Genomic DNA, 27,044 nt, shown 5'->3' with positions numbered 1-27,044 from the left:
ACGCGGGGTAGGGGGGCCCAGGCCCGCCGTCTCTCACGAGCCCCAGCCCAGGGCCCTAAGGACAGGTTTGCAGTGTCCTGTCCGGCTGGTGGAGGGTAGTCCCGAAACACACCAGCCCACTGGCAAGTCCTTCAATGCCCTACCCTGGGCTGCTTCCTACCCCGCTTGCTCCAGCGGCGCCTCTCCACTCCTTTCACCCCGTCTCTCCTTCTCTCTTTCTCGCTCTGTCTCCCTCCTCCCTCTGCTTCCCCTCTCGCCTCTTATTCCCCCCCACACCGACGTCCCCCTGACATCACCTGCCGACCTCCACAGCCGGGGGGGCATCTGGACGTCACGAGCGTGACCCAGCATTCTGTGTCAGCCCGGCGTCTGGCCCCTGCCCCCATCAGTTGGACCGCCGCTGCCAAGCAGTGCACGCAGGGTGTCCATTTCTCCTGGCTGGCCCCGAGGAGTGCAGGCGCTACAGCAGGATTAGTGCGGGGCGGACCGGCTTCAGCTGGGTGGGGCATTCCGCCCCGTCACAGAGAGATTGAAGTGTTCTCCTACAGGCTTTTGTATGTTGCCATTCCTAAGATCTGATTTGTGTCCGTTTATTCTTTTACGTAGGGACTGTCCAGTTTGGCCGATGTATACAGCAGTGGGGCATTGTTGGCACATGATGGCGTATATTACGTTGGTGGATGTGCAGGAGAATGAGCCAGTGACAGTATGGCTGATCTGGTTAGGTCCTGTGATGGTGGTGCTGGTGTATATATGTGGCCAGAGTTGGCACCGAGGTTTGTTGCAGGGGTTGGTTTCTGAGTTAGAGTTACTGTGGTGCGGTGTATAGTTGCTGGTGAGAATTTGCTTCAAGTTGGCAGGTTTTCTGTGGGCAAGGACTGGCCTGCCTCCCACGGCCTGTGAAAGCTTGGGATTGTTGTCCAGGATGGGTTGTAGATCACTGATGATGTATTGGAGAGGTTTTAGCTGAAGACTGTAGGTGATGGCCAGTGGTGTTCTGTTGGTTTCTTTCTTGGGCTTTGTCTTGTAGTAGGAGGCTTCTGGGTACACGTCTGGCTCTGTCAATCTGTCTCCTCACTTCCTCGTGTGGGTATCGTAGTTTACAGAATGCTTGTTGAAGATCTTGTAGGTGTAGGTCTCTGTCTGAGGGGTTGGAGCATATGCGGTTGTACCTCAATGCTTGGCTGTAAACAATGGATCGTGTGGTGTGTCCGGGATGGAAGCTGGAGGCATGCAGGTAAGCATAGCAGTCGGTAGGCTTTTGCTATGGGGTGATGTTGATGTGACCGTCACTTATTTGCACCGTGGTGTCCAGGAAATGGACCTCCCATGTAGACTGGTCCAGGCTGAGGTTGATGGTGGGGTGGAAGCTGTTGAAATCATGGTGAAATTCTTCCAGAGTCTCCTTCCCATGGGTCCAGATGATGAAGATGTCATTGATGTAGCGTAGGTAGAGAAGTGGCGTTAGCGGATGAGAGCTGAGGAACCGTTGTTCCAGGTCAGCTATGAAAATGTTGGTGTATTGTGGGGCCATACGGGTGCCCATAGCAGTGCCACTGGCCTGGAGGTATATATTGTCACCAAATCTGAAATAGTTGTGTGTGAGGATAAATTCACAGAGTTCAGCCACCAGTTGTGCTGTGGCATCATCAGGGATACTGTTCCTGACAGTTTGTACTCCATCTGCATGTGGGATGTTTGTGTAGAGAGCCTCTACACCCATGGTGGCTAGGATGGTGTTTTCTGGAAGATCACCAATGCATTGTAGTTTTCTCAGGAAATCCGTAGTGTCACGGAGATAGCTGGGAGTGCAGGTGGTGTAGGGTCTGAGTAGAGAGTCCACATAGCCAGACAGTCCTGCAGTGGGAGTGCCAATGCCCGAGATGATGGGGCGTCCGGGATTTCCAGGTTTGTGGATCTTGGGTAATAGAACAACCCTGGTCGGGGCTCTAAGGGTGTGTCGATTTGTTCCTGTGCTTGTGTGGGGAGTTCCTGAGCAGATGGTGCAGTTTCTTAGTATATTCCTTAGTGGGATCTGAGGAAAGAGGCCTGTAGAATGTGGTATTGGAGAGTTGTCTGGCAGCCTCCTTTAGGTAGTCAGGCCTGTCCATGATGACAACAGCACCTCCTTTGTCAGCCTCTTTGATTATAATGTCGGAGTTGTTCCGGAGGCTGTGGATGGCATTGCGTTCTGCACGACTGAGGTTACCAGGCAAGCGATGCTGTTTTTCCACAATTTCTGCCTGTGCACGTCGGCGGAAGCATTCTATGTAGAGGTCCAGACTGTCATTTCGGCCCTCAGGAGGAGTCCACGTGGAGTTCTTCTTCTTGTGCTGTTGGGGGGGAAGGTATCTGTGTGTCAGTGCGCTGTTCAGTGTTGTGTTGGAAGTATTCCTTGAGACGGAGACGGCGAAAGTAGGCTTCCAGATCACCGCAGAACTGTATCATGTTAGTGGGGGTGGCGGGGCAAAAAGAGAGTCCCCGAGATAGGACAGATACTGCTGGGTGAGTTAGGGGTATCACATGTTGTGGTCCCATGTGGCAGGTAGGAGTTCAGACAGCTTACAGTCCTTTCTCCTCTGGAGAAGTGAAGTGTGCAATGTAGATCTCCTGTCTTATTTTAGCAAAGTCCACTGTGTGGAAGTTTGTGTGGAAGGTTGTTTTTTTTATGAGAGTCTCCAGATTGGAGAGCTCTTTCTTGATGTTTTCCTGTTTGCTGTACAGGATGCTGATCAGGTGGTTCCTCAGTTTCTTTGACACTGTATGGCATAATCTCTCACCGTAGTCTGTGCAATATGTTGATTGCAATGGATTTTTCACCTTCAGTCCATTTGGTATGATGTCCATCCGTTTGCATTTGGAGAGAAAGATTATATCTGTCTGTTCTTGTGCAAGTTTCTTCATGAGGTTGATAGATTTGAATGTAAAGTAATGCACATTGGAAAAAATAACCCAAACTACGTATACAATATGGTGGGGGCTAATTTAGTTACAACTAATCAGGAAAGAGATCTTGGAGTCATCATGGCTAGTTCTCTGAAGACATCCACTCAATGTGCTGTGGCAGTGAAAAAAGCAAACAGGATGTTAGGAATCATTTAAAAAGGGATAGAGAATGAGACGGAGAATATCTTATTGCCATTATATAAATCCATGATAGGCCCACACCTTGAATTCTGCATACAGATGTGGTCTCCTCATCTCAAAAAAGATCTCTTGGCATTAGAAAAAGTTCAGAAAAGGGCAACAAAAATGATTAGGGGTTTGGAACGGATCCCATGTGAAGAGAGGCTAAAGCGACTGGGACTTTTCAGTTTAGAAAAGAGGAGACTAAGGGGGGATATGATAGAGGTCTGTAAAATCATGAGTGGTGTGGAGAAAGTGAATAAGGAAAAGTTATTGACTTCTTCTCGTAATATAAGAACTAGGGGCCACCAAATGAGATTAATAGGCAGCAGGTTGGAAACAAATACAAGGAAGTTCTTCTTCACACAGCGCATAGTCAACCTGTAGAACTCCTTGCCTGAGGAGGTGTGAAGGCTACGACTGTGACAGGGTTTAAAAAAAGAGCTAGATAGATTCATGGAGGTTAGGTCCATCAATGGCTGTTATCCAGGCTGGGTAGGAATGGTGTCCCTAGCCGCTGTTTGACCTCTCCCCTGTCACCCACCTCCAGACACAGTGAGGATTCCCTGTTTCTGTTCCCTCTCTCTGGGGCACCTGGCATTGATCACTGTGGGCAGACAGGACACTGGGCTGGATGGACCTTTGGTCTGACCCAGGACGGCCGTTCTTATGCTCTTAAAGACTAATGGATTTATTTGAGCAGAAGCTTTCATGTGCGAAAGCTCACTTCATCAGAGGCAAATGGGTTTTAGCCACAGAAGCTTCTGCCCAAATACATCTGCTAGTGCTTAAGATGCCACAGGACTCTGTGTTGTTTCTGTGGATACTGACTAATCTGGCTCCCTTCTGAGACTTGCAAACAAACATGCAAACTGAGCTTACCACACTATATAGGTAGAATATGAATTAGCAAATTCTCACCCTGAATAATCGACAGGCTGGACACAAGCTGCCTTGGCTTTTCGGTTTGGATTTCCTAGGTTTTCCCACGCAGGCTAGAAATTCCTCTAAACTCGGGTCCATCATTTCCCACAGTTCAGTCTTTGGTCCTCCAGGTATCTTGTTGTAGGGGTGTAATAGTGTAATTGATTAACCAGTAAGCAAATACTTATTGGTTACTGTTCTAGACTATACGCACCCATCCCCCCCACTTTCCAGTACATTTTTTAGCAGGCTGGCCAGCTTCCCATCTTAGTCCTGGCTTGAAACAGGTCTGGGACCTACCCCCACTGCAGATCTGCATTTAAAGTGTATTAGGAGCCGGGCAGGCAGGTAGCCCAGCTCAGTTCTGGCTCATACCAGGTCTGGGAGCTCAGACCCCCCCTAGACAGGGGCTGTTGCCTCTTTATCAGAGACAGCAGCGCGGGGTGACAGGCAGCCGGTCCGTGAGGGGGGCTGGTTTTTAAACTGGCTCCCCTCGTGGACCAGCTCCCGCCTGGCAACCCTGCACTACTCTCAGCAGCAGCAGTGCGGAGTGGCAGGGGACTCCTGGGAGTGAGGCAGGGGTGTGTTGGCTGCCACCTCCCCCCCCCCCCCCCCCCCCCCGGGGACTATAGACTAGTCGACTAACCGATAAGAATTCGTGAGGTTACTTGGCTAGTTGATGAACCGATATGGAACATCCCTCGTAGGGGGAGTGAGAGCCCCATGATGTCACTGGTCCCCTTTTATATCTACATCTCCCTCTGTGGCTGTGACCTGGTCACGCATCCCATTGTGCAGGGCTGTCTCTGAGAGGTTTCTACGGCAGGCAGTGCCTGGGGGAACCCTTGTGCATTTCCTCAATAAGCCATTCACGCTGGTCCTTCGACTCTGGGGCCAAAGGCTGCTTGCGAGTGGTTTGACCTGCCCGGCATGGTTCAGCAGCACCCACCTCGCCAAACTCCATAACGCTGCATACAGTCACACGCCCAACCAGTGAAATTGTCTTGTCTAGCAGATCAAGACTTTTCAGAGGATCCCTCTCCAGACATACTTTGCACAAGACAGACCCTAATTACACGGCTGTGGGGAATATTGGGGTGCCGGGGTGTCCCAGCAAGTGCCTTCTCTTGTGTGTGTGAAGACAAGATTGCAAGTGGGACTTGACGTGCGGCGGCAAACAGCTGACATACCCCACTTGTGTGCACGCTAATGGGAACCGTTTTGCTGAACTTTGCTGTTCTGTCTCTGGAATGAGAGGCCAGAGAACTGGTTAAAAGACAGGAAACAAAGGGTAGGAATCATAGAATCATAGAATAATAGGACTGGAAGGGACCTCGAGAGGTCATCGAGTCCAGCCCCCCGCCCTCAAGGCAGGATCAAGCTCCGTCTACACCATCCCTGACAGATGTCTATCTAACCTGTTCTTAAATATCTCCAGAGAGGGAGATTCCACCACCTCCCTTGGCAATTTATTCCAATATTTGACCACCCTGACAGTTAGGAATTTTTTCCTAATGTCCAATCTAAACCTCCCCTGCTGCACTTTAAGCCCATTACTCCTTGTCCTGTCCTCAGAAACCAAGAGGAACAAATTTTTGCCTTCCTCCTTGTGACACCCTTTTAGCTATTTGAAAACCGCTATCATGTCCCCCCTTAATCTTCTTTTTTCCAAACTAAACAAGCCCAGTTCATGAAGCCTGGCTTCATAGGTCATGTTCTCTAAACCTTTAATCATTCTTGTCGCTCTTCTCTGTACCCTTTCCAATTTCTCCACATCTTTCTTGAAATGTGGCGCCCAGAACTGGACACAGTACTCCAGCTGAGGCCTAACTAGTGCAGAGTAGAGCGGCAGAATGACGTCACGAGTTTTGCTTACAACACACCTGTTGATACAACCTAGAATCATATTTGCTTTTTTTGCAACAGCATCACACTGTTGGCTCATATTCAACTTGTGGTCCACTATGACCCCTAGATCCCTTTCCGCCATGCTCCTTCCTAGACAGTCGCTTCCCATCTTGTATGTATGGAACTGATTGTTCCTTCCTAAGTGGAGCACTTTGCATTTCTCTTTATTAAACCTCATCCTGTTTACCTCTGACCTTTTCTCTAACTTGCTAAGGTCATTTTGAATTATGTCCCTATCCTCCAAAGAAGTTGCAACCCCACCCAGTTTGGTATCATCTGCAAACTTAATAAGCGTACTCTCTATCCCAATATCTACATCATTGATGAAGATATTGAACAGTACGGGTCCCAAAACAGACCCTTGAGGAACTCCACTTGTTATCCCTTTCCAGCAGGATTTAGAACCGTTAACAACAACTCTCTGACTACAGTTATCCAGCCAATTATGCACCCACCTTATCGTGGCCCTATCGAAGTTATATTTGCCTAATTTATCAATAAGAATATCATGCGAGACCGTATCAAATGCCTTACTAAAGTCTAGGTATATGACATCCACCGCTTCTCCCTTATCCACAAGGCTCGTTATCTTATCAAAGAAAGCTATCAGATTAGTTTGGCATGACTTGTTCTTCACAAACCCATGCTGGCTATTCCCTATCACTTTATTACCTTCCAAGTGTTTGCATATGATTTCCTTAATTACCTGCTCCATTGTCTTCCCTGGGACAGACGTTAAACTGACCGGTCTGTAGTTTCCTGGGTTGTTCTTATTCCCCTTTTTATAGATGGGCACAATATTTGCCCTTTTCCAGTCTTCTGGAATCTCCCCTGTCTGCCATGATTTTTCAAAGATCATAGCTAAAGGCTCAGATACCTCCTCTATCAGCTCCTTGAGTATCCTGGGATGCATTTCATCAGGACCTGGTGACTTGCTGACATCTAACTTTCCTAAGTGATTTTTAACTTGTTCTTTGTGTATCCTATCTTCTAAACTTACCCTCTCTCTGCTTGTATTCACTACGTTAGGCACACTTCCAGACTTCTCGGTGAAGACCGAAACAAAGAAGTCATTGAGCATCTCCGCCATTTCCAAGTTTCCTGTTACTGCTTCTCCCTCCTCACTAAGCAGTGGGCCTACCCTGTCCTTGGTCTTCCTCTTGCTTTTAATGTATTTATAAAAGGTCTTCTTGTTTCCCTTTATGCCTGTAGCTAGTTTGATCTCATTTTGTGCCTTTGCCTTTCTAATCTTGCCCCTGCATTCCCGTGTTGCTTGCCTATATTCATCCTTTGTTAGTTGTCCTAGTTTCCATTTTTTATATGACTCCTTTTTTTATTTTGAGATCATGCAAGATCTCCTTGTTAAGCCAAGCTGGTCTTTTGCCATATTTTCTATCTTTCCTACACAGCGGAATTGTTTGCTTTTGGGCCCTTAACAACGTCCCTTTGAAATACTTCCAACTCTCCTCAGTTGTTTTTCCCTTCAGTCTTGCTTCCCATGGGACCTTACCTACAAGTTCTCTGAGCTTATCAAAATCTGCCTTCCTGAAATCCATAACCTCAATTGTGCTGGTCTCCCTTCTACCTTTCCTTAAGATCATGAACTCTATTATTTCGTGATCACTGTCCCCTATACTGTCTTCCACTTTCAAGTTCTCAACTAGTTCCTCCCTATTTGTTAAAACCAAATCCAGAACAGCTTCTCCTCTGGTAGCTTTTTCAACCTTCTGAAACAGAAAGTTGTCTCCAATGCAGTCCAGAAACTTATTGGATAGCCTGTGCCTCGCTGTGTTAGTTTCCCAACATATGTCTGGATAGTTGAAGTCCCCCATCACCACCAAATCTTGGGCTTTGGATAGTTTTGTTAATTGTTTAAAAAAGGCCTCATCCACCTCTTCCACCTGGCTAGGTGGCCTGTAGTAGACTCCTAGCATGATATCACCCTCGTTTTTTACCCCTTTTAGCTTAACCCAGAGACTCTCTACACAGCTATCTCCTACGTTCATCTCCACTTCAGTCCAAGTGTGTACATTTTTAATATACAAGGCAACCCCTCCTCCCTTTTTTCCCTGTCTGTCCTTCCTGAGCAAGCCGTACCCTTCCATACCAATATTGCAATCATGCGTCCCATCCCACCAGGTTTCTGTAATACCAATGATATCATAGTTGTATTTATTGGTTAGCAATTCCAGTTCTTCCTGCTTATTACCCATACTTCTCGCATTTGTATATAGGCATCTAAGATACTGATTTGATCTTGCCTCCCTGTTGTGCCCTGACCCTCCTTTCTCCTTGCCATAAATGGTCAGTTTTCAGAATGGAGAGAGGTAATTAGTGGGGTCCCCTAGGGTCTGTCCTGGGACCAATCCTATTCAACTTATTCATAAATGATCTGGAGAAAGGAGTGAACAGTGAGGTGACAACATTTGCAGATGATACTAAGCTGCTCAAGACAGACTATATATAGTTAAGACCAAAGCAGACTGTGAAGAGCTTCAAAAAGATCTCACCAAACTGAGTGTTTGGGCAACAAAATGGCAAATGAAATTTAATGTTGATAAATGTCAAGTAATGCACATTGGAAAACATAATCCCAACTATCCATACAATATGAGGGGGCTTATTTGGCTACAACCACTCAAGAGAGAGATCTTGGGGTCATTGTGGCTAGTTCTCTGAAAACATCCACTCAGTGTGCAATGGCAGTCAAAAAAGCAAACAGAATGTTAGCAATAATTTAAAAACGGATAGAGAATAAGACTGAGAACATCTTATTGCCTCTGTATAAAACCAAAAGAAGCAGTGACAGATAAAAAGATAACTTTTAAAAAGTGGAAGTCAAATCCTAGTGAGGAAAATAGAAAGGACCATAAACTTTATCAAATTAAATGTAAAAATATAATATGAAAAGTAGCCCAATGTCTGAGAGTCTGTAACACTGGTGTGTTACAGACTTGCCTCTGGGGGGCGCTCTTGCCTCCCACTGTGGCACTCAGCTGAGTTCTGCGCCGCTCAGCTGGGCCGCAGTGGGGGAGCAAGCGGTGGCAAGTGGCCGTTTGGGGTCCGCGCTCCCCGTGCAGCACCCCAAACGGCCGCTTGCCACCACTTGCTCCCCCGCCGCGACCCAGCTGAGAGGCGCAGAACTCAGCCGAGCTCCACGGCGGAAGGGGAAGGAGGGTGGGGAGAGACGGAGCGGAGAGAGAGGCAGGAGGGGGAGAAGAGAAAGAAAGAGACGGCGAGAGAGGCAGAAGGCTCAGGAGAGAAGACCAATGTGGAGGAGAGACCTGAAAATCCCGTCTTATGACGGGCGGATTGGCTAGTATAATAAGCCAAAAAGGAGTTTGGAGAACAACTAGCCAAAAACTCAAAGTAATAATAAAATGGGTTTTAAGTACATCAGAAGCAGGAGGCCCGCTAAACAGCCAGTGGGGCCCTTGGACGATTGAGATGCTAAAGGAGCCCTCAAAGATGATAAAGTCATAGTGGAGAAGCTAAATGAATTCTTTGCTTCAGTCTTCACTGCTGAGGCTATTGGGGAGATTGGCCACCTGAACCATTCTTTTTAGGTGACAAATCTGAGGAATTGTCATTAGAGGAGGTTTTGGAACAAATTGATTCACTTAACGGTAACAAATCACTGAGACCAGATAGCATTCACCCAAGAGTTCTGAAAGAACTCAAATAGGAAATTGCAGAACTATTAACTGTGGTTTGCAACCTACCCTTTAAATCAGCTTCCATACCTAATGACTGGAAGACAGCTAGCGTGACACCAATATTTAAAAAGGACTCTGGCAATTACAGACCTGTCAGTCTAATGTCAGTACCAGGCAAATTAGTTGAAACTATAGCAAAGAATAAAATTGTCAGACACATGGACGAATATAATTTGTTGGGGGATGTCAACATGGTTTCTGTAAAGCGAAATCATGCCTTACAAGTCTTCTAGAGTTCTTTGAGGGGGTCAACAAACATGGACAAAAGGGATCCAGTGGATGTGGTATACTTAGATTTCCAGAAAGCCTTTGACAAGGTCCCTCCCCAAAGGCACTTAAGTAAAATAAGTTGTCAGGGATAAGAGGGAAGATCCTTTCATGGGCTGAGAACTGGTTAAAAGACAGGAAACAAAGGGTAGGAATAAATGGTCAGTTTTCCAAGTGGAGACAGGTGGTGTCCCCCAAGGGTCTGTCCTGGGACCCATCCTATTCAAACTATTTATAAATGATCTGGAGAAAGGGGTAAACAGTGAGGTGGCAAAATATGCAGATGATACCAAACTGCTCAAGATAGTTAAGACCAAAGCAGACTGTGAGGAGCTTCAAAAAGATCTCCCCAAACTAAGTGATTGGGTAAGAAACTGGCAAATGAAATGTAATGTGGATAAATGTACAGTAATGCACATTGGAAAACATAATCCCAACTATCCATACAATATGATGGGGGCTAACTTAGCTACAACTACTCAAGAGAGAGATCTTGGGGTCATTGTGGATAGTTCTCTGAAAACATCCACTCAGTGTGCAGCAGTAGTGAAAAAAGCAAATAGAATGTTAGGAGTCATTAAAAAAGGGATAGAGAATAAGACCGAAAATATCTTACTGCCTCTATATAAAACCATGGTACAACCACATCTTGAATTCTGCATACAGATGTGGTTGCCTCATCTCAAAAAAGATATATTGGCATTGGAAAAGGTTCAGAAAAGGGCAAAAAAAATGCTGAGGGGTTTGGAACGGGTTAGGGTTAGGGTTTAAAGAGAGATTAAAAAGACTGGGACTTTTCAGTTTAGAAAAGAGAAGACTAAGGGGGGATATGATCAAGGTCTATAAAATCGTGACTGGTGTGGAAAAAGTGAATAAGGAAAAGTTATTTACTTATTCCCACTGTGCAAGAACTAGGGGTCACCAAATGAAATTAACAGGCAGCAGGTTTAAAACAAACACAAGGAAATTTTTCTTCACTCAGCACATAGTGAACTTGTGGAACTTCTTGCCAGAGGAGGTGGTGAATGCTAGAACTTTAACAGGGTTTATAAAAGAGCTAGATAGATTCATGGCGATTAGGTCCATTGATGGCTATTAGCCAGGCTGGGTAGGAATGGTGTCCCTGGCCTCTGTTTGTCTGGAAGTGGGTAACGGGAGGGATCACGTGAGGATTCCCTGTTGTGATCCCTCCCTCGGGGGCACCTGGCATTGGCCACTGTCAGCAGAGAGGACACTGGGCTGGATGGACTGTTGGTCTGACCCCGTGTGGCTGCTCTTATGTTCACCTCCGAGAAGTCTGGAGGTGTGCCTAACGTAGTGAATACAAGCAGAGAGAGGGTAAGTTTAGAAGATAGGATACACAAAGAACAAGTTAAAAATCACTTAGGAAAGTTAGATGTCAGCAAGTCACCAGGTCCTGATGAAATGCATCCCAGGATACTCAAGGAGCTGATAGAGGAGGTATCTGAGCCTTTAGCTATGATCTTTGAAAAATCATGGCAGACAGGAGAGATTCCAGAAGACTGGAAAAGGGCAAATATTGTGCCCATCTATAAAAAGGGGAATAAGTACAACCCAGGAAACTATAGACCGGTCAGTTTAAGGTCTGTCCCAGGGAAGATAATGGAGCAGGTAATTAAGGAAATCATATGCAAACACTTGGAAGGTAATAAAGTGATAGGGAATAGCCAGCATGGGTTTGTGAAGAACAAGTCATGCCAAACTAATCTGATAGCTTTCTTTGATAAGATAACGAGCCTTGTGGATAAGGGAGAAGCGGTGGATGTCATATACCTAGACTTTAGTAAGGCATTTGATACGGTCTCGCATGATATTCTTATTGATAAACTAGGCAAATATAACTTCGATAGGGCCACGATAAGGTGGGTGCATAATTGGCTGGATAACCGTAGTCAGAGAGTTGTTGTTAATGGTGCTAAATCCTGCTGGAAAGGGATAACAAGTGGAGTTCCTCAAGGGTCTGTTTTGGGACCCGTACTGTTCAATATCTTCATCAATGATGTAGATATTGGGATAGAGAGTACGCTTATTAAGTTTGAAGATGATACCAAACTGGGTGGGGTTGCGACTTCTTTGGAGGATAGGGACATAATTCAAAATAACCTTAGCAAGTTAGAGAAATGGTCACAGGTAAACAGGATGAGGTTTAATAAAGAGAAATGCAAAGTGCTCCACTTAGGAAGGAACAATCAGTTCCATACATACAAGATGGGAAGCGACTGTCTAGGAAGGAGCATGGCGGAAAGGGATCTAGGGGTCATAGTGGACCACAAGTTGAATATGAGTCAACAGTGTGATGCTATTGCAAAAAAAGCAAATATGATTCTAGGTTGTATCAACAGGTGTGTTGTAAGCAAAACTCGTGAAGTCATTCTGCCGCTCTACTCTGCACTAGTTAGGCCTCAGCTGGAGTACTGTGTCCAGTTCTGGGCGCCACATTTCAAGAAAGATGTGGAGAAATTGGAAAGGGTACAGAGAAGAGCGACAAGAATGATTAAAGGTCTAGAGAACATGACCTATGAAGCCAGGCTTCATGAACTGGGCTTGTTTAGTTTGGAAAAAAGATGATGAAGGGGGGACATGATAGTGGTTTTCAAATATCTAAAAGGGTGTCACAAGGAGGAAGGAGAAAATTTGTTCCTCTTGGTTTCTGAGGACAGGACAAGGAGTAATGGGCTTAAAGTGCAGCAGGGGAGGTTTAGATTGGACATTAGGAAAAAATTCCTAACTGTCAGGGTGGTCAAATATTGGAATAAATTGCCAAGGGAGGTGGTGGAATCTCCCTCTCTGGAGATATTTAAGAACAGGTTAGATAGACATCTGTCAGGGATGGTGTAGGTGGAGCTTGGTCCTGCCTTGAGGGCGGGGGGCTGGACTCGATGACCTCTCGAGGTCCCTTCCAGTCGTATTATTCTATGATTCATGGTACACCCACATCTTGAATACAGGGCATCCCTGCTATAAGTTGCTCCGATATGTCTATTCTGCATTAAAGTTGTTGACACTTGTAGGAACTGACGTGTTCTACCTTCTCCCATTCCCTGCTCTTAAGTCACACGCACACACCCTGCCCCTTGTGCAAATGGAAATCAGCTGTGCGGAAAAAATTCCCTGCATTAAGTTGTTTTGCTATAAATTCAAGTTTTTGGAACATACCTTGGGCTTACAGTGAAGAGGGCCTGTAGTGCGCACAGTGTGGTTGCCTCGTCTCAAGAAAGATCTCTTGGTGTTGGAAAAGGCTTAGAAAAGAGCAACAAAAATGATTCGGGGTTTGGAACGGATTGTATGAGGAGAGATTTAAGAGACGGGGACTTTTCAGCTTGGAAAAGAGGAGACTAAGGGGGGTCTGATAGAGGTCTGTAAGAAATGAATAGGCAGCAGGTTTAAAAGAAAAAGAAGTTTGTTTCTGTCAGAGGCAGCATGGTGGGGGAGCAGGAGCCAGTGCTGGGGGGAGATGGGTTAAAAGCCAGTTCCCCCAGCACCATGTCCGTGGGGGCAGGGGAATAGCAGGGGCCAGGCGCTGCGCCTCTGCTTTCTAAATGTATTGAGAGCCTGTGGGTTCGTAGTACATTTACAGCAGGGGCCCAGCGTTAGCTGGCATTCAGCTGTCCCGGCTCACGCCAGGTCCCCCTGCTGCGCACCAGCCTTTTAAGTGTATTAAGAGCCGGCAGGCGTTTCAAAGGCAGAGCTACAGTGGGGTTAGCTCCTGGGGCACCTCCCCCGCTTATCGACTACTTGACGAGTCAATGGAAAATCCATCAATTAGTCGATTAGTTAATTAACTGCTATTTAACATCCCTAGTCCCTTCTCGTGCCAGGGCCAAGCCTTCTTGGTGGCCAGATGCTCCAGCTGCAGAAAGGCCAGCTCTGCAGAACTCAGCTGTCAGGCCCAAAGGCCCTAGAGCACGTGGGAACTTGCCTGCGGGCTGGCCCCATGTTCCGTGCAGTGTCCTTGCTGCGCTGCGCCTGCTGCAGCAGCAGCAGCTGGGAGAAGGGGTGTGTGGTGGCTGCCCCCGTTTCAGCGGTTCCAGGGTTCCTCTGTGGCCGAGGTGGTCAGATCCCCCCCTCTCATCCCTTTGGGGGGTAGGCTGCCCTAGGTCCCTCATTCCCTCTCTCCGTGCCCCTCAGGTATATTGAGAAGTCGGCGGAGGAGCTGGACGAGGAGGTGGAGTATGACATGGACGAGGAGGATTACATCTGGCTAGACATCATGAATGACCGGCGGAGGACGGAGGGCGTGAGTCCCGTCCCCCAGGAGATCTTTGAGTACTTAATGGACCGGCTGGAGAAGGAGTCCTACTTTGAGAGTCACAACAAGGGGGACCCCAACGCCCTGGTTGACGAGGATGCCGTCTGTTGTATCTGCAATGATGGAGAGTGTCAGAACAGCAATGTCATCCTCTTCTGTGACATGTGCAACCTGGCAGTGCACCAGGAGTGCTATGGGGTGCCCTACATCCCCGAGGGCCAGTGGCTCTGCAGACGGTGTCTCCAGTCCCCCTCCCGGGCGGTGGACTGTGCTCTGTGCCCAAACAAGGGCGGGGCCTTCAAGCAGACGGATGACGGGCGCTGGGCACATGTGGTCTGTGCCCTCTGGATCCCCGAGGTTTGCTTTGCCAACACTGTGTTCCTGGAGCCCATCGACAGCATAGAGCACATCCCCCCAGCCCGCTGGAAGCTGACCTGCTACATCTGCAAGCAGCGTGGCTCCGGGGCTTGCATCCAGTGCCACAAGGCCAACTGCTACACCGCCTTCCACGTGACCTGCGCCCAGCAGGCCGGGCTCTACATGAAAATGGAGCCCGTCCGGGAGACTGGCGCCAACGGCACCTCCTTCAGTGTGCGCAAAACGGCCTACTGCGACATCCACACGCCCCCCGGCTCTGTGCGCAGGCTGCCTGCCCTGTCCCACAGCGAAGGGGAGGAGGAGGACGAGGAGGAGGAGGAGGAGGGCAAAGGCTGGAGCTCAGAGAAGGTGAAGAAGGCAAAGGCCAAATCCAGAATCAAAATGAAGAAGGCAAGAAAGATCTTGGCAGAGAAGCGAGCGGCAGCGCCTGTGGTGTCAGTGCCTTGCATCCCGCCTCACAGGTAAGGCACCTGGGGCTCTCCTCGGGCTCCAGACCTCCCATTGCCCCGGGGTGCTGCCCCCTCGTTAGTGTGGCCCCCTGCTGGAACGGTCCTTGCCCCAGGGTCCTGCCGGCCCCCCCACCCCCCGCTGGTGCGGCCCCTTGCCACTGGTGCACCCCTTGCCTCAGGGTGCTGGATCCCCCACTGCTTGTGTGGCCCCTTGCCTCAGGGTGCTACGTGCTAGCTGGGAGGACCCCCGTCCAAACAGTCTGTCCCTGTCATTAGCCCCTCCAAGTTCTGGTGTATTTCCATGCTCGTTGGGGTGCTCATAGCCTTGCTAGGGAGCACTGCAAGCAGCCTGGTTCAGGTTTCCAGCCAGAGTCCCGTGGGGGCTCCTCTCCTCACTGCTGCTACTTGAGAGTAGCTGAGTTGGGGGGAGCTGGGGCCGAAGGAGCTTGGCGGGGTGGGGACGGGGACCGGGGCTTAAGGGACTTGGCGGGGCGGGCGGGAGCCAGGGCTGAGGAAGCTGGGCGGGGCGAGGGAACTTGGTGGGGTGGGTGGGTGGGAGCTGGGGCCAAGGCAGCTTGGCAGGGTGGGCGGGAGCCGGGGGCGAGGGAGGCGGGCGGAGCGGGAGCCGGGGGCGAGGGAGGCGGGCGGAGCGGGAGCCGGGGGCGAGGGAGGCGGGCGGAGCGGGAGCCGGGGGCGAGGGAGGTGGGCGGGGCAGGAGCTGGGAGCGAGGGAGCTGGGCGGGGCGGGCGGGCGGGAGCCGGGGCCGAGGTAGCTGGGCAGGCCGGGTGGGCAGGCGGGCAGGAGCCGAGGGCAGGGCAGGCGGACGGGAGCAGGGGCCTAGGGAGCTGGGCGGGGTGGGAGCCGGGAGCGAGGGAGCTGGGCGGGGCGGGCGGGAGCCGGGAGCGAGGGAGCTGGGCGGGGCGGGAGCGAGGGAGGCAGGCGGGGCGGGAGCCGGGAGCGAGGGAGCTGGGCGGGGCGGGTGGGCGGGAGCCGGGGCCGAGGGAGCTGGGCGGGGCGGGCGGGAGCAGAGAGGGCTTCTGCTGCCTTCCCTCCAGGGCTTTGGAAGGAGCCGTTGGGGAAACGTGCATGTCGCTGGCCTGCTCGGTGTTTCTCCCCTGGCCCTTCGGGAGGGCCCAAGCCTCCTGCTGAGGTGTCTGGGCCAGCTGAGCTGGCTGCTGGGATGCCCTGGAGAGCCCCAAGGAGGGTGCTACCTCGCTGCTCTGCCGCCCGCCAGCCTTGGGTTCACGGCGCCAGGGCTGGCTGTGGCAAGGCCGTCCTGTGTGGCCCAGCTCTGGGCGGGGCCGGGAGCGTGCCAGTGGGCGGGCAGAGGTGGAAGGGCAGGTCGCCGGCTGAGCTGTGGGGCTTGCACAGAGCAATGCCAGACTGGGTCAGTCTGGGTCTCTGAAGGTGGCCAGCCGCAGCAGCTCGGAGGGAGGTGGAAGAGCCCCCCGAGACCGATCCGCTCTCTGAGTGGCTGGGCCCACGCGGCAGGGAGTTCCAGGGGTAAGCACGTCTTGGGTGCCGTTGTCCGTGCAGCTCTCCGGGGGCGGGGAGCCGAGAGGCCATCGGGCCATGGCAGTGAGTGTGGGAGACATGAGCCAGCTTTCTCCCAGTGCTCCCTTTCAGGCTGCCAGGGGGTCTCTGAGGCTGTGGGCTGGGCGACGGGTGAGTCCTGGGGGCATAGGCTGCTCAGTGCACTGGGCAGGGAGGGCCAGGCTGCGGAGGTTGGATCTGGACCAGCAGTCTCCTCTCCTGGTGCTTCACTTCTCTGGCCTCCCTGCCAGGCTGCCTGTGACCTGCTGCCGCGGTGGCCCAGTGGAGGAGGCAGAGAAGGGCTGGGTGGGCGCCTGCCGGCGAGGGGCGCTGCAGGAGAGGCCACGCAGGGACTGTGGTGTCCTTGTGTGTTGGCGCCAATACGCCGTCCCAGGCGCCTCAGCTCTGCGCTGCGTGGCCCCTCCCCATCCCTAGAGAGGGAGGGGCCAGCACTACCCTGCACGCCGCTGGCGCTAGAGCCCTTCCCCCACCCTGGGCATGGCTGTTCTCATTGGGCGCCTGGCGGGAGCCGCGTGGAGGAGGAGCCCTGAGCCCACAGTCAGTGCTGGGTTCTGGCGGACTCCCCGTGGGCCGGGTGTGTGAGAACTGCGGGACAAGGGTCTCCTCCCTGTGGGCAGCGACGCAGGCCGTGTGGCTGCTGCACAGGGAATGGGGCCTGACGCAGGCCCCCAGGAGTTGCCCGCTGGGCCTGGGGCTCACCCCCTTCTGTTCCTGCTTGTGCAGGGGGCTGTGTGTGCAGTGCCTGGCCTCGGGCTCCGAGCGGGGCCTGCGGGCGCTCCCATAATGCTGCAGCTTTGGCAGAGCCCGCGAAGGCCTGCCCTCCTTCTGATAGCCTGCTACAGGGTTCCTAGCCCACCTGCGGGGCCGGGGCCGGCTGGCCCCCATGGCACCCGGCCGCAGCACAGTCTGTTGGTTCCATGCCCTTCTCAGCTGGGCTGCTGCCTCGCAGGGAACTCGCCAGCCCCAGCACAGCCTCGGAGCTGGGCCCTGGCCGCTGGCCCGGCAGGGCTGCTCACCGCCCGCCCTTCCCTCCCGCTGCAGGCTCAGTAAGATCACTAACCGGTTGAGCATCCCGCGGAAGAGCCAGTTCATGCAGCGGCTTCACAGCTACTGGACGCTGAAGAGACAGTCCCGCAACGGGGTCCCTCTGCTGCGCCGGCTCCAGACACACCTGCAGTCCCAAAGGAACTGCGACCAGGTAGGGCTGTCGGGGCCCTGCCCTGCGGCTCCTCTTCCTTCAGCCTGCCAGGCAGCGCCTGGGCTCCGGCCCATCGCCAGCAGGCAGCGGGTGGAAGTGCCGATCCCAGAGCTGCTGGCAGAGGCCCGGTGGGAGTGCAGGCACCCCCAGGAGGGTCCAAAGTTTCAACTCACGGGGTGTGGGGGGTCCCCGGGCCCAGCCCCCCACCCGCAGCCAGCCAGGACTCTCGGGGCAGGTAGAACAGAAGGGGACGCAGCCTAGCGCAGGGTCATTGTTAATACAGGGAGCAGGAGCAGCCAGTGCTATTCCTCCCTGGCCCTCTCTCCTCCTGAACCCCCAGAGACGGTGCCCTTCCCCCAGGCCCTAGTCCCCAGCCTGCAGTGGCCCCGCCTACCCTTTGTCTCCCTTCCTGGCAGGGCTGCTCTCCTGGGTCTGGCCTCAGATCTGTAGTGAATCATGCCCTCTCCAACAGACAGCGCCGCAGGGCCCAGGGAAACCGAGGCACCCCCAGTCACCACAGAGCAGCACAGGCCAGTAGGAACCACGTGCAGCATGGCAAAGCAAAGCGAGGGAATACAAAGCAGCATGGACACCCCTATGGCACTGCCCCTCAGCAGAGCTCTGAGCAGCTGCACAGGCACCTGCTGTGTGGGCCCCAGGTGGTTCGCCTTGGGTCGTGCTGGGAGAAGGCCCCCCAGCCCCAGGGCTTGGGAGTTTGCATTGTCAGCAGCATCTGCTGGGGTGGGTGCCCTGCTTGGGAATGCTCAGGGGCTGAGCCCTGGCTGGAAATCAAAGTGAAATGTAGGCCAGGCTTTCCCAGCACAGCCGATTCCCAAGGGAAGAGTGCCAGCCCGCCTGCCCCGCGGCTTCCCCTCCATCTCGTGCTCTCTGATGTGCCTGCAGAGGGAAACCGAGGATAAGAACTGGGCCCTGAAGGAGCAGCTGAAATCATGGCAGCGCCTCCGCCATGACCTGGAGCGCGCGCGCCTGCTGGTGGAACTGATCCGCAAACGGGAGAAGCTCAAGAGAGAGACGGTAACATCGTGGGGCTGGCCCGGAGCCCTGAGTGAAAGGAGGGGCGGGGCGGGGGCGGGGCGGGGTGCTGACGCTGGCCCTGCCCCGGGGGCGGGGATTTGGCATGCGTTGCACTGGCGCCGAGTTGGTGTCCTGCCAGCCCTCGCACAGGGGGCTTGGGAAATGGCTCCTGAGCTGTGCGGGGGCTCGCCCCACGGCCTTGTCTGCCTCCCGCTTGGCCGCGGCAGGAGGCAAAGGCTCACGCGGCCTGTTCTTGTGTTTCAGATTAAGGTCCAGCAGGTGGCGCTGGAAATGCAGCTGACCCCCTTCCTCATCCTCCTCCGCAGGACTCTGGAGCAGCTCCAGGAGAAGGACACGGGCAACATCTTCAGCGAGCCGGTCCCTCTGTCTGAGGTAACAGAAATCTACGAAGTAAGAACCCCTCCCCCGCTTTCTCCTTCGCTCGAACCGGGCCGCCAGCGAGCGGGCAGCCGGGCAGTTACCCAGCTGGGACCCGGCTGGCAGAGATCTTGGGGGTGGGCCGGGCCGGGCCTTGCTTGGGAAGGCAGGGTGTGGAGGGACCCTGCGCACGTGTCCTCCAATTTCCGTGGCTGCACCCTGACGTTGGCCTGGCACTTCTCCCTTGCGGGTGCAGCGCCAAGCTGGGGACGTAACCACCCGCCAGATAGTGAGCTGGTGACACAATTCCAACGTTAGCAGTTCACCGCTGGGGGGCTGGCGTCCTGCTGGGTCTGTGGGGCGGGGTCGCACCCACCAGCTGTGACGGGAGGGCCTGAGGGCTCGCCAGCACACCCGCCCTCCAGCCAACCCTCTGTAGCATGGGGCACAGATCACAGCTGGAGGATTCTCTGCATCTTGGGGTCTTCAAAGTATTTGAAGGCTTCAATATCTGAGATATAGGTGAGAGGATTATTCTAGGAGGGGTGGGTGAGATTCTGTGGCCTGCACTGTGCAGGGGGTCAGACTAGATGATCAGAATGGTCCCTTCTGACCTTGGAGTCTGAGTCTATGAGCTGCGGCTGCTCTGACTCGGTATGGCTGGCCATCCCCTGGGTTTCCACACGGTCCGGTTAACAGCTTCCTGGTAAGCAACCCCATAAGCCTAATGCTTACCTGGTATCCAGAGAACATTTTTACATCCCTGTCTTATGCTTATGAAAAGCACACGGGATTTTTTACAGGCGAAAAGGCAACCCGCTGCATTTATTGAGAATACAAAATGAAGAGAGCGCGAGTGTTCTCTCTCTGAGACCCAGACAGGCCCAGAGACGCTCGCTCACACGCAGACCAGACAGAGGCCCAGAGGCGCTCGCTCACACGCAGACCAGACAGAGGCCCAGAGGCGCTCGCTCACACGCAGACCACACAGAGGCCCAGACGCGCTCGCTTACACGCAGACCAGACACCCAGGCCTTGCAGACAGCACATATTTACCAGTCCGTTGGGGCTCACGTCAGTCTGAGTGGCCTGGCAAGGCTGCCTGAGTGAGGAGTTGGTTTCTTGTTGATCACGATTCAAGGCTTGGTTTGCAGGACTGAAGCCAGACTCTAATGTCATGAGGTCTCCACTTTATACACATCAGTTCCCAGGAGAGTCTGTGGGCTTTGCAGTGTCGTGCTGCCGTCCTCCGCCCTTGGGAGGTGCGAGTCTGCTCTCCAGAGTTCCCCTTTGCTGGGGAGTGTCAGGCTGCCCATCGGTGTCTCTCACTCTTGGGGGGTCTCTTCCTGTCTCCAGAGCTCTGTCAATGCTGCTGATTGCGTTCAGCCTCAGGCCAAGGGCTGTTCCCTGCTTATCTTCAAGGTTCCCACTTCTTGATCCCCTGGGCATCTGTCTGGCGGCCTGACTCCCACCCCTGCACTCGCACCGCTCACATGGGCAGAGCTTCAGACACGATTAGTAGTCACTAAAGGAACAGCAAGAAGGAAGGAACCTTCCAGCACTGCGTGTGTGTTACAGACGGGAGTACAACTTCCTTTGCAGTGCTAACAGGAAGCACGGCTCCCAGTAAAGTGTGTGAGATCCGGAGGGAGGGTGAGGTGGAAGCAGACAGAACTTAGAAGCAAGTCATTGGACATCACGTCCTTACGGTCTTACAGCCAGCACTAGGAGACGTTTTGCTGCACCTAGGCTATCTGTCGCCGTTGCCCTTCTCGGCCTCGCCTTGGGTGGGGGGCACTCATTTGTAGTCGTGGAGCCCTGTGGCTTTGAAATTCCACCCATGTGGGGACTCCAGAGCCCAGCCTGTGCTCCTGCTTTCTGTCAGCTGGAGGAGAGGGCTGGGCTGGAGCTGGGCCGTGACAGCCACCTCCAATTGCTTTGCTCCGTGTTGTGCAGGGCGGGCTGCCTGCCCGGTGTCTCCACAGAGCGGGCAGAGTGTACAGGGGATCTGTGCCTTTTGGGAACTGGATTCCTCTAACAGCTGTTTTCTTGAAGCAGGTAGTTCTGAAGTGTGACTTCAGTGTCAGCTTTGTCTGCTCTCCCCGCGCAGGTCCCGGACTACCTCGATCACATCAAGAAGCCAATGGATTTCTACACCATGAAGCAGAACCTGGAGGCCTATCGCTACTTGAATTTTGATGACTTTGAAGAGGATTTCAACCTGATTGTCAGCAACTGCTTGAAATACAATGCCAAGGACACCATCTTCTACCGCGCAGCCGTGCGGCTGCGGGAGCAGGGGGGCGCTGTGCTGCGGCAGGCTCGCCGGCAGGCCGAGAAGATGGGCATTGACTTTGAGACAGGCATGCACTTTCCACACTGCATCCCTGTGGACGAGGTGCTGCGCCGGGACACTGAGGAGGGTGGGTACCAGTGCCCTGTCCCAGGGTGCAACAGCTGCAGGAGTCACCTGTGGAGGTGACAGCCAGAAATCCCTGTGAGGTCACTGGGGGGCGGGCACGTAACCCCCCACAGTCTCTGCCATGTCCTCTGAAGCCACCTTGCCAGGAGACTTGCTGGCTAGCCAGCCCACGCCCCTTTCCCTGGAGACAGGACCGTTCTCGGCTGGAAATTCAGCCCACCCCAGGCCAGTCCAGGTGCCGGTTGCTGGTTGGCAGCTGAGATCCGCTCGGCTGGCTGGAGACAGGCTCCCTGGCTAGCACCCTGCACCGAGAGAAGCTGGCTTTCTCCCCAGGATTTGGGGTGACCGGGCAGTGGCCCTTCGGTCTTGCCTGCAGTGACAGCTCCCTCCAGCAGGGCCATTCCCGCTCCCTGCAGCCTGAGGGGCTGGAGCTGAGCTGTGGGGTCTCCCTCCCATGCTCCAGGACACCCCACAATGCAAGCCCCTGTCTCGTTCTTACTGCTCCCAGCCCCCTTGGCAGGATGTGGATTATTCCCTAGGAGCTTTCAAGGCTGACCAAATTGGCTCTTCCCTTCCGGTCGAGCTCATCTCTTGGGCCCTGGGGATGTCTGTTCTGGGCCCCCTGGCTTGCCACGTCCCCTTTGCATCTCACCTGTCTGCCCCCTTGCCCCCCAGAGGAGGTGCGCTTGCTGCTCTCAGAGAACCAGAAGCACCTGCCCTTGGAGGAGCAGCTGAAGATCTTGCTGGAGCAGCTAGACGAGGTCGGTGCTGGGAAGCAGAGCATCGGGCGCTCCCGCCGTGCCAAGATGATCAAGAAGGAGATCACGGTGCTGCGCCGGAAGCTTGCTCACCCTCGGGACATGCTGGACAGGCACGGCCCCGCCGCCAGGGGCGCCCTGCAGTCCCACCGCACCTGCGAGAAGGACGTGCAGACTGACAGCGCTGCAGAGGAGAGCAGCAGCCAGGAAACTGGCAAAGGTAGCGGCTGTGGGTATTGGGTCTGGCCCAGCACGTGGCTCCCAGGTGTGGTGTAACCCTGGGCCCTTCCCTCTGTCCTTGCTGTGCCCACTGAAGAGCCGTGCTCCAGGCTGGGCAGCTAGGGCCTGAAAGGTGACGAGTGTCCCCCTCTCAGCTGGCCCCTGGGAGGGATTGGGAAGCAGCTGGAGAGGGTGTTTCCCCAGGATTCTGGGAGGGCAGGTGGCTCTGGGGCCTTCCCTTTGGAGCCAGGGGACCCTTTGGCCAGTCCCCTGCATGACTCCGCTGGGCTGGGCTATGCTGGGTGGGGGCGGGGACAGGGGGGGAGGGGGAGGGGCAGGGGCAGCTGGGAGGAGCGAGCTGACCGCCTGGGGTGATGTGGGAGAAGCCTGGCAAACCAAGCCCAGGGGATGGTTGGAACTCAGAAGGGAGCAGGAGGCGAAAGCGTCCAGCCCTGACTAGGCTTGGAACGGGCAGCTCTGGGCCCCTAGCTCAGGCCCTGTGGGACTTGGACCAAAGCCGCGCCCGGCTTGTGCTCCATTGGGCCTGGCCTGCGGCTGTCCTGTGCAGTGCGGCGCATCACTGCATGGCCAGTCTCTGGGCACCGGCTGCAGGCCTGTGGGGGCTTTTGGCGCCGTTCCTGCTTTCACCAGGTAATGGCCTCGAGGCTGGATCCCGCAGGCCTGCAGCTGTCCTGTGCAGTGCGGCGCATCACTGCATGGCCAGTCTCTGGGCACCGGCTGCAGGCCTGTGGGGGCTTTTGGTGCCGTTCCTGCTTTCACCAGGTAATGGCCTCGAGGCTGGATCCCGCAGGCCTGCAGCTGTCCTGTGCAGTGCGGCGCATCACTGCATGGCCAGTCTCTGGGCACCGGCTGCAGGCCTGTGGGGGCTTTTGGCGCCGTTCCTGCTTTCACCAGGTAATGGCCTCGAGGCTGGATCCCGCAGGCCTGCAGCTGCTTTCCCCTCCTGCCCTTCTCTAACAGTGTCCGTCCCGGACCCAGGTCTGACCTCAGACCTCTCCCATCTTCCTCAAGAATGTCAGAGCGCAGGCCCGCCCAGCCCAGCGTCCTGTCTGCCCACGGTGGCCAGGGCTAGGGGCCCCAGAGGGAGTGAACTGAACAGCAAATCGTCATGTGATCCCTCCCGTCTCCCATTCCCAGCTGCTGACAGAGATCAGGGCCACCCTCCCTGCCCAGCCTGGCTAATAGGCACTGATGGGCCTGCCCTCCAAGAATGTATCAAGCTCTTTTCTGAACCCTGTTAAAGTCCTGGTCTTCACAACCTCCTCTGGCAAGGAGTTCCACAGGTTGTGTGCTACATGAAGAAATATCCTTTTCTTTATTTGAAACCTGCTACCTATTAATTTCTTTGGTGACCCCTAGTTCTTGTGTTATGGGAACCAGTGAATAACTTTTCCTTATTCACCTTCGGCGCACCAGTCACTTCCTGCTTCAGGCCTGATGGGTCTTGAGCACAGAGGTCCAGGCTTTGCCACATCATGTCAGCTGTCAGGGCCAGTGTGAGCTGTGGGGCAGAGCTCCCTGGGAAGCTGCTCAGCTTCTCACCAGGCCTTCTCTCCTCTGCTCTCTCCAGGCCTGGGCCCCAACTCTTCCTCCACCCCAGCACACGAAGTTGGCAGGAGGACATCTGTGCTCTTCTCCAAAAAGAACCCCAAAACTGCAGGTCCCCCCAAACGCCCTGGGCGGCCCCCCAAGAACCGAGACAGCCAGCTTGCTGCAGGGCATGGGAGTAGCCCGATAGGTCCCCCCCAGCTCCCAATAATGGGGGGGTCGCAGCGCCAGCGGAAGAGAGGCAGGAGCCCACGCCCAAGTTCCAGCTCTGACAGTGACAGTGATAAATCCACAGAAGACCCTCCCATTGGTGAGTGTGGGCGGGGCAGCAGGGAGGGGGGCGGGCGGGGTCTTGCCGGGTCTGTGTGTGACTGTACTGGTGTTACTTGCCTGGCTGTGCTGCAGACCTGTCAGCCAATGGCTTCAGCGGGGGGAGCCAGCCGGTGAAAAAGAGCTTCCTGGTCTACCGGAACGACTGCAGCCTTCCTCGCAGCAGCTCCGACTCGGAGTCCAGCAGCAGCAGCAGCAGCAGCGCTGCCTCGGATCACACCAGGTATGGGGCCCACATGGCTCCTGGTGCTGGCCTAGGCCTTTGGCTGCCCTGTGCAGTGGGCCAGCAGGGAGGGGCTGTCCCAGCACCTGGGCCAGGAGTGTCAGGAAAGCTGTTGCGTGAGCTGATGCACCCACTGTGGCTGCCCAGCTGCTCCCTACCTGCCCCATGTCGTACCCCAAGCTGTTTGGGTTTGGGCCATGCCTTCAGAGGTGCCTGACACTCCTTGGGCCTCCGCTCAGCCCTGCCCTGGGGTAGCTCTCCAACCTCCTGCGTGGCCAGAGCAGATAGAGGCGGCAGTTCCTTTGTCTCCATGGGCAGAGGGGCCTCAGGCCTTTCCTGGAGTGAAGACCCAGGCTGCAGGGGGCCGTGTCATCTGGGGGACTGGCCTCACTTTTAGTCACTGACTCCTGCTTTCCGAGGCAGCTGGAGAGCCTGGTGTTCTAGTACACTTGTTGAGCAGTTCCTCTGCTGAGCGCTGGGGGGGGCTGCTCCTCACGGAGAGATTAAAGAGACTGGGACTTTTCAGCTCGGAAAAGAGGAGACGAAGGGGGGATATGATAGAGGTCTGTAAAATCATGGGTGGTGTGGAGAAAGGGAATAAGGAAAAGTTATTTACTTGTTCCCATAATATAAGAACTGGGGGTCACCAAATGAAACTAATGGGCAGCAGGTTTAAAACAAAAGGAAGCTCTTCACACAGCGCAGTGTCAACCTGTGGAACTCCTTGCCGGAGGAGGCTGTGAAGGCTAGAACTAGAACAGGGTTTAAAAGAGACCTAGATACATTCATGGAGGTTCAGTCCATGAATGGCTATTAGCCAGGATATGTAAGGAATGGTGTCCCTGGCCTCTGTGTGTCAGAGGGTGGAGATGGATGGCAGGAGAGAGATCGCGGGATTGTTACCTGTTGGATTCACTCCCTCTGGGACACCTGGCATTGGCCGCTGTCGGCAGACAGGACACTGGGCTGGATGGGCCTTTGGTCTGACCCAGTCTGGCCGCTCTTAGGTTCACTTACCAGCTGCCTCCTAGGGCATGGGTATCCTAGAGACCCCTCTTCCTCCCACCCCTGCTGGAAGGGCCATGTGGCCCCTAGTAACAGGCTGCTCCCCTGCCTTCCCACAGCACAACGCCCTCAAAGCAGGGCAGAGGGAAGCCTTCCTTCTCCCGGGTGAACTTCCCAGAGGATAGCAGTGAGGACACCTCTGGGACGGAGAACGAGTCCTACTCTGTTGGCGCGGGGCGAGGCGTGGGTCACAGCAGTGAGTATCTCGGGTCCCTGGCTCGGGTCGCTGTCTGGAGGGTCAGGGTCAGTGCTAATTCCACCCCTTTCTTTGGCGCAGTGGTGCGGAAGAGCATTGGGCGTGGACCGGGGTGGTTGTCGGAAGATGAAGACTCCTCTCTGGATGCACTGGACCTGGTGTGGGCAAAGTGCCGGGGGTACCCATCCTATCCAGCACTGGTGGGTACAGCAGCCTGCGCGCCTCTGCTCCCTTTGCTCCCACTGAAGGGTCCCCTGGCACTGTAGCCAAGCCAGCACTCTTGATGGGAATCCCTTCCCCTTGCCCCACATCACTGCTATCCTCCAGCCACATAGGTTGGGCTCCCTGACCTCTGGGGAGTCCAGGGCTTGCTCCTGCCCATGCTAACCATGGTGAGTGCACGTTTGTCATTTGCTCCGCTGTGCAAACCCCGGGGTACCCTTGTTCCTTGGCTCTTACACAGGGGCCTGAGGGTGGCCTCAGATCGCCTCTTTCGTCTGCCTCCCAGAGAGTGCTTACTCACACACTTGTTCCCATAATATAAGAACTAGGGGCCACTAAATGAAACTAGTGGGCAGCAGGTTTAAAACAAATAAAAGGAAGTTCTTCATCACACAGCGCATAGTCAACCTGTGGAACTCCTTGCCAGAGGAGGCTGTGAAGGCTAGAACTAGAACAGGGTTTAAAAGAGAACTAGATAAATCCATGGAGGTTCAGTCCATGAATGGCTGTTGGCCTGGCTGGGTAGGAATGGTGTCCCTGGCCTCTGTGTGTCAGAGGGTGGAGATGGATGGCAGGAGAGAGATCGCTGGATTGTTACCTGTTTGATTCACTCCCTCTGAGGCACCCGGCACTGGCAGACAGGACACTGGGCTGGATGGACCATTGGTCTGACCCAGTCTGGCCGCTCCGATGTTCACAGGGTCTGCGGTGGGGCGGGCTGGGGAGAACAGTGTCCAACAGGGATTCAAGGGGATAGATTACTGCTGGCTGGACTGCACTCTGCTTGTTCTGAGCTGCCATGTGCCCCGGGACAGGCATTCCCCGTGTCTGAACGGG

The 27,044-nt window shown here is 54.2% G+C and overlaps 1 protein-coding gene across 4 annotated transcripts in view; it reads left to right on the top strand.

Annotated features, from left to right (window-relative positions):
* Positions 1–27,044, top strand: part of BRPF1 (bromodomain and PHD finger containing 1) — a 32,348-nt gene that overhangs the window by 4,171 nt on the left and 1,133 nt on the right. The window contains exons 3-12 of one of the 4 annotated variants that reach the window (XM_089781330.1): positions 14,091–15,050; positions 17,634–17,790; positions 18,694–18,825; positions 19,090–19,218; positions 21,314–21,626; positions 22,301–22,603; positions 24,194–24,481; positions 24,577–24,724; positions 25,849–25,985; positions 26,067–26,185. In XM_089781330.1, the coding sequence (XP_089637456.1) occupies positions 14,091–15,050; positions 17,634–17,790; positions 18,694–18,825; positions 19,090–19,218; positions 21,314–21,626; positions 22,301–22,603; positions 24,194–24,481; positions 24,577–24,724; positions 25,849–25,985; positions 26,067–26,185 (2,686 nt within the window). Of the gene's footprint in view, positions 1–14,090; positions 15,051–17,633; positions 17,791–18,693; positions 18,826–19,089; positions 19,237–21,313; positions 21,627–22,300; positions 22,604–24,193; positions 24,482–24,576; positions 24,725–25,848; positions 26,186–27,044 lie in introns of all 4 variants that reach the window. The other 3 variants (XM_089781329.1, XM_089781328.1, XM_089781327.1) reach the window with 3 other exon arrangements.

Source organism: Pelodiscus sinensis, chromosome 11 (assembly GCF_052426305.1).
Source record: "Pelodiscus sinensis isolate ZL-2025 chromosome 11, ASM5242630v1, whole genome shotgun sequence".
NCBI lineage: Eukaryota > Metazoa > Chordata > Testudines > Trionychidae > Pelodiscus > Pelodiscus sinensis.
Note: the sequence above shows the minus strand (reverse complement) of the source record. Positions and strands in the feature narration are given on the sequence as shown.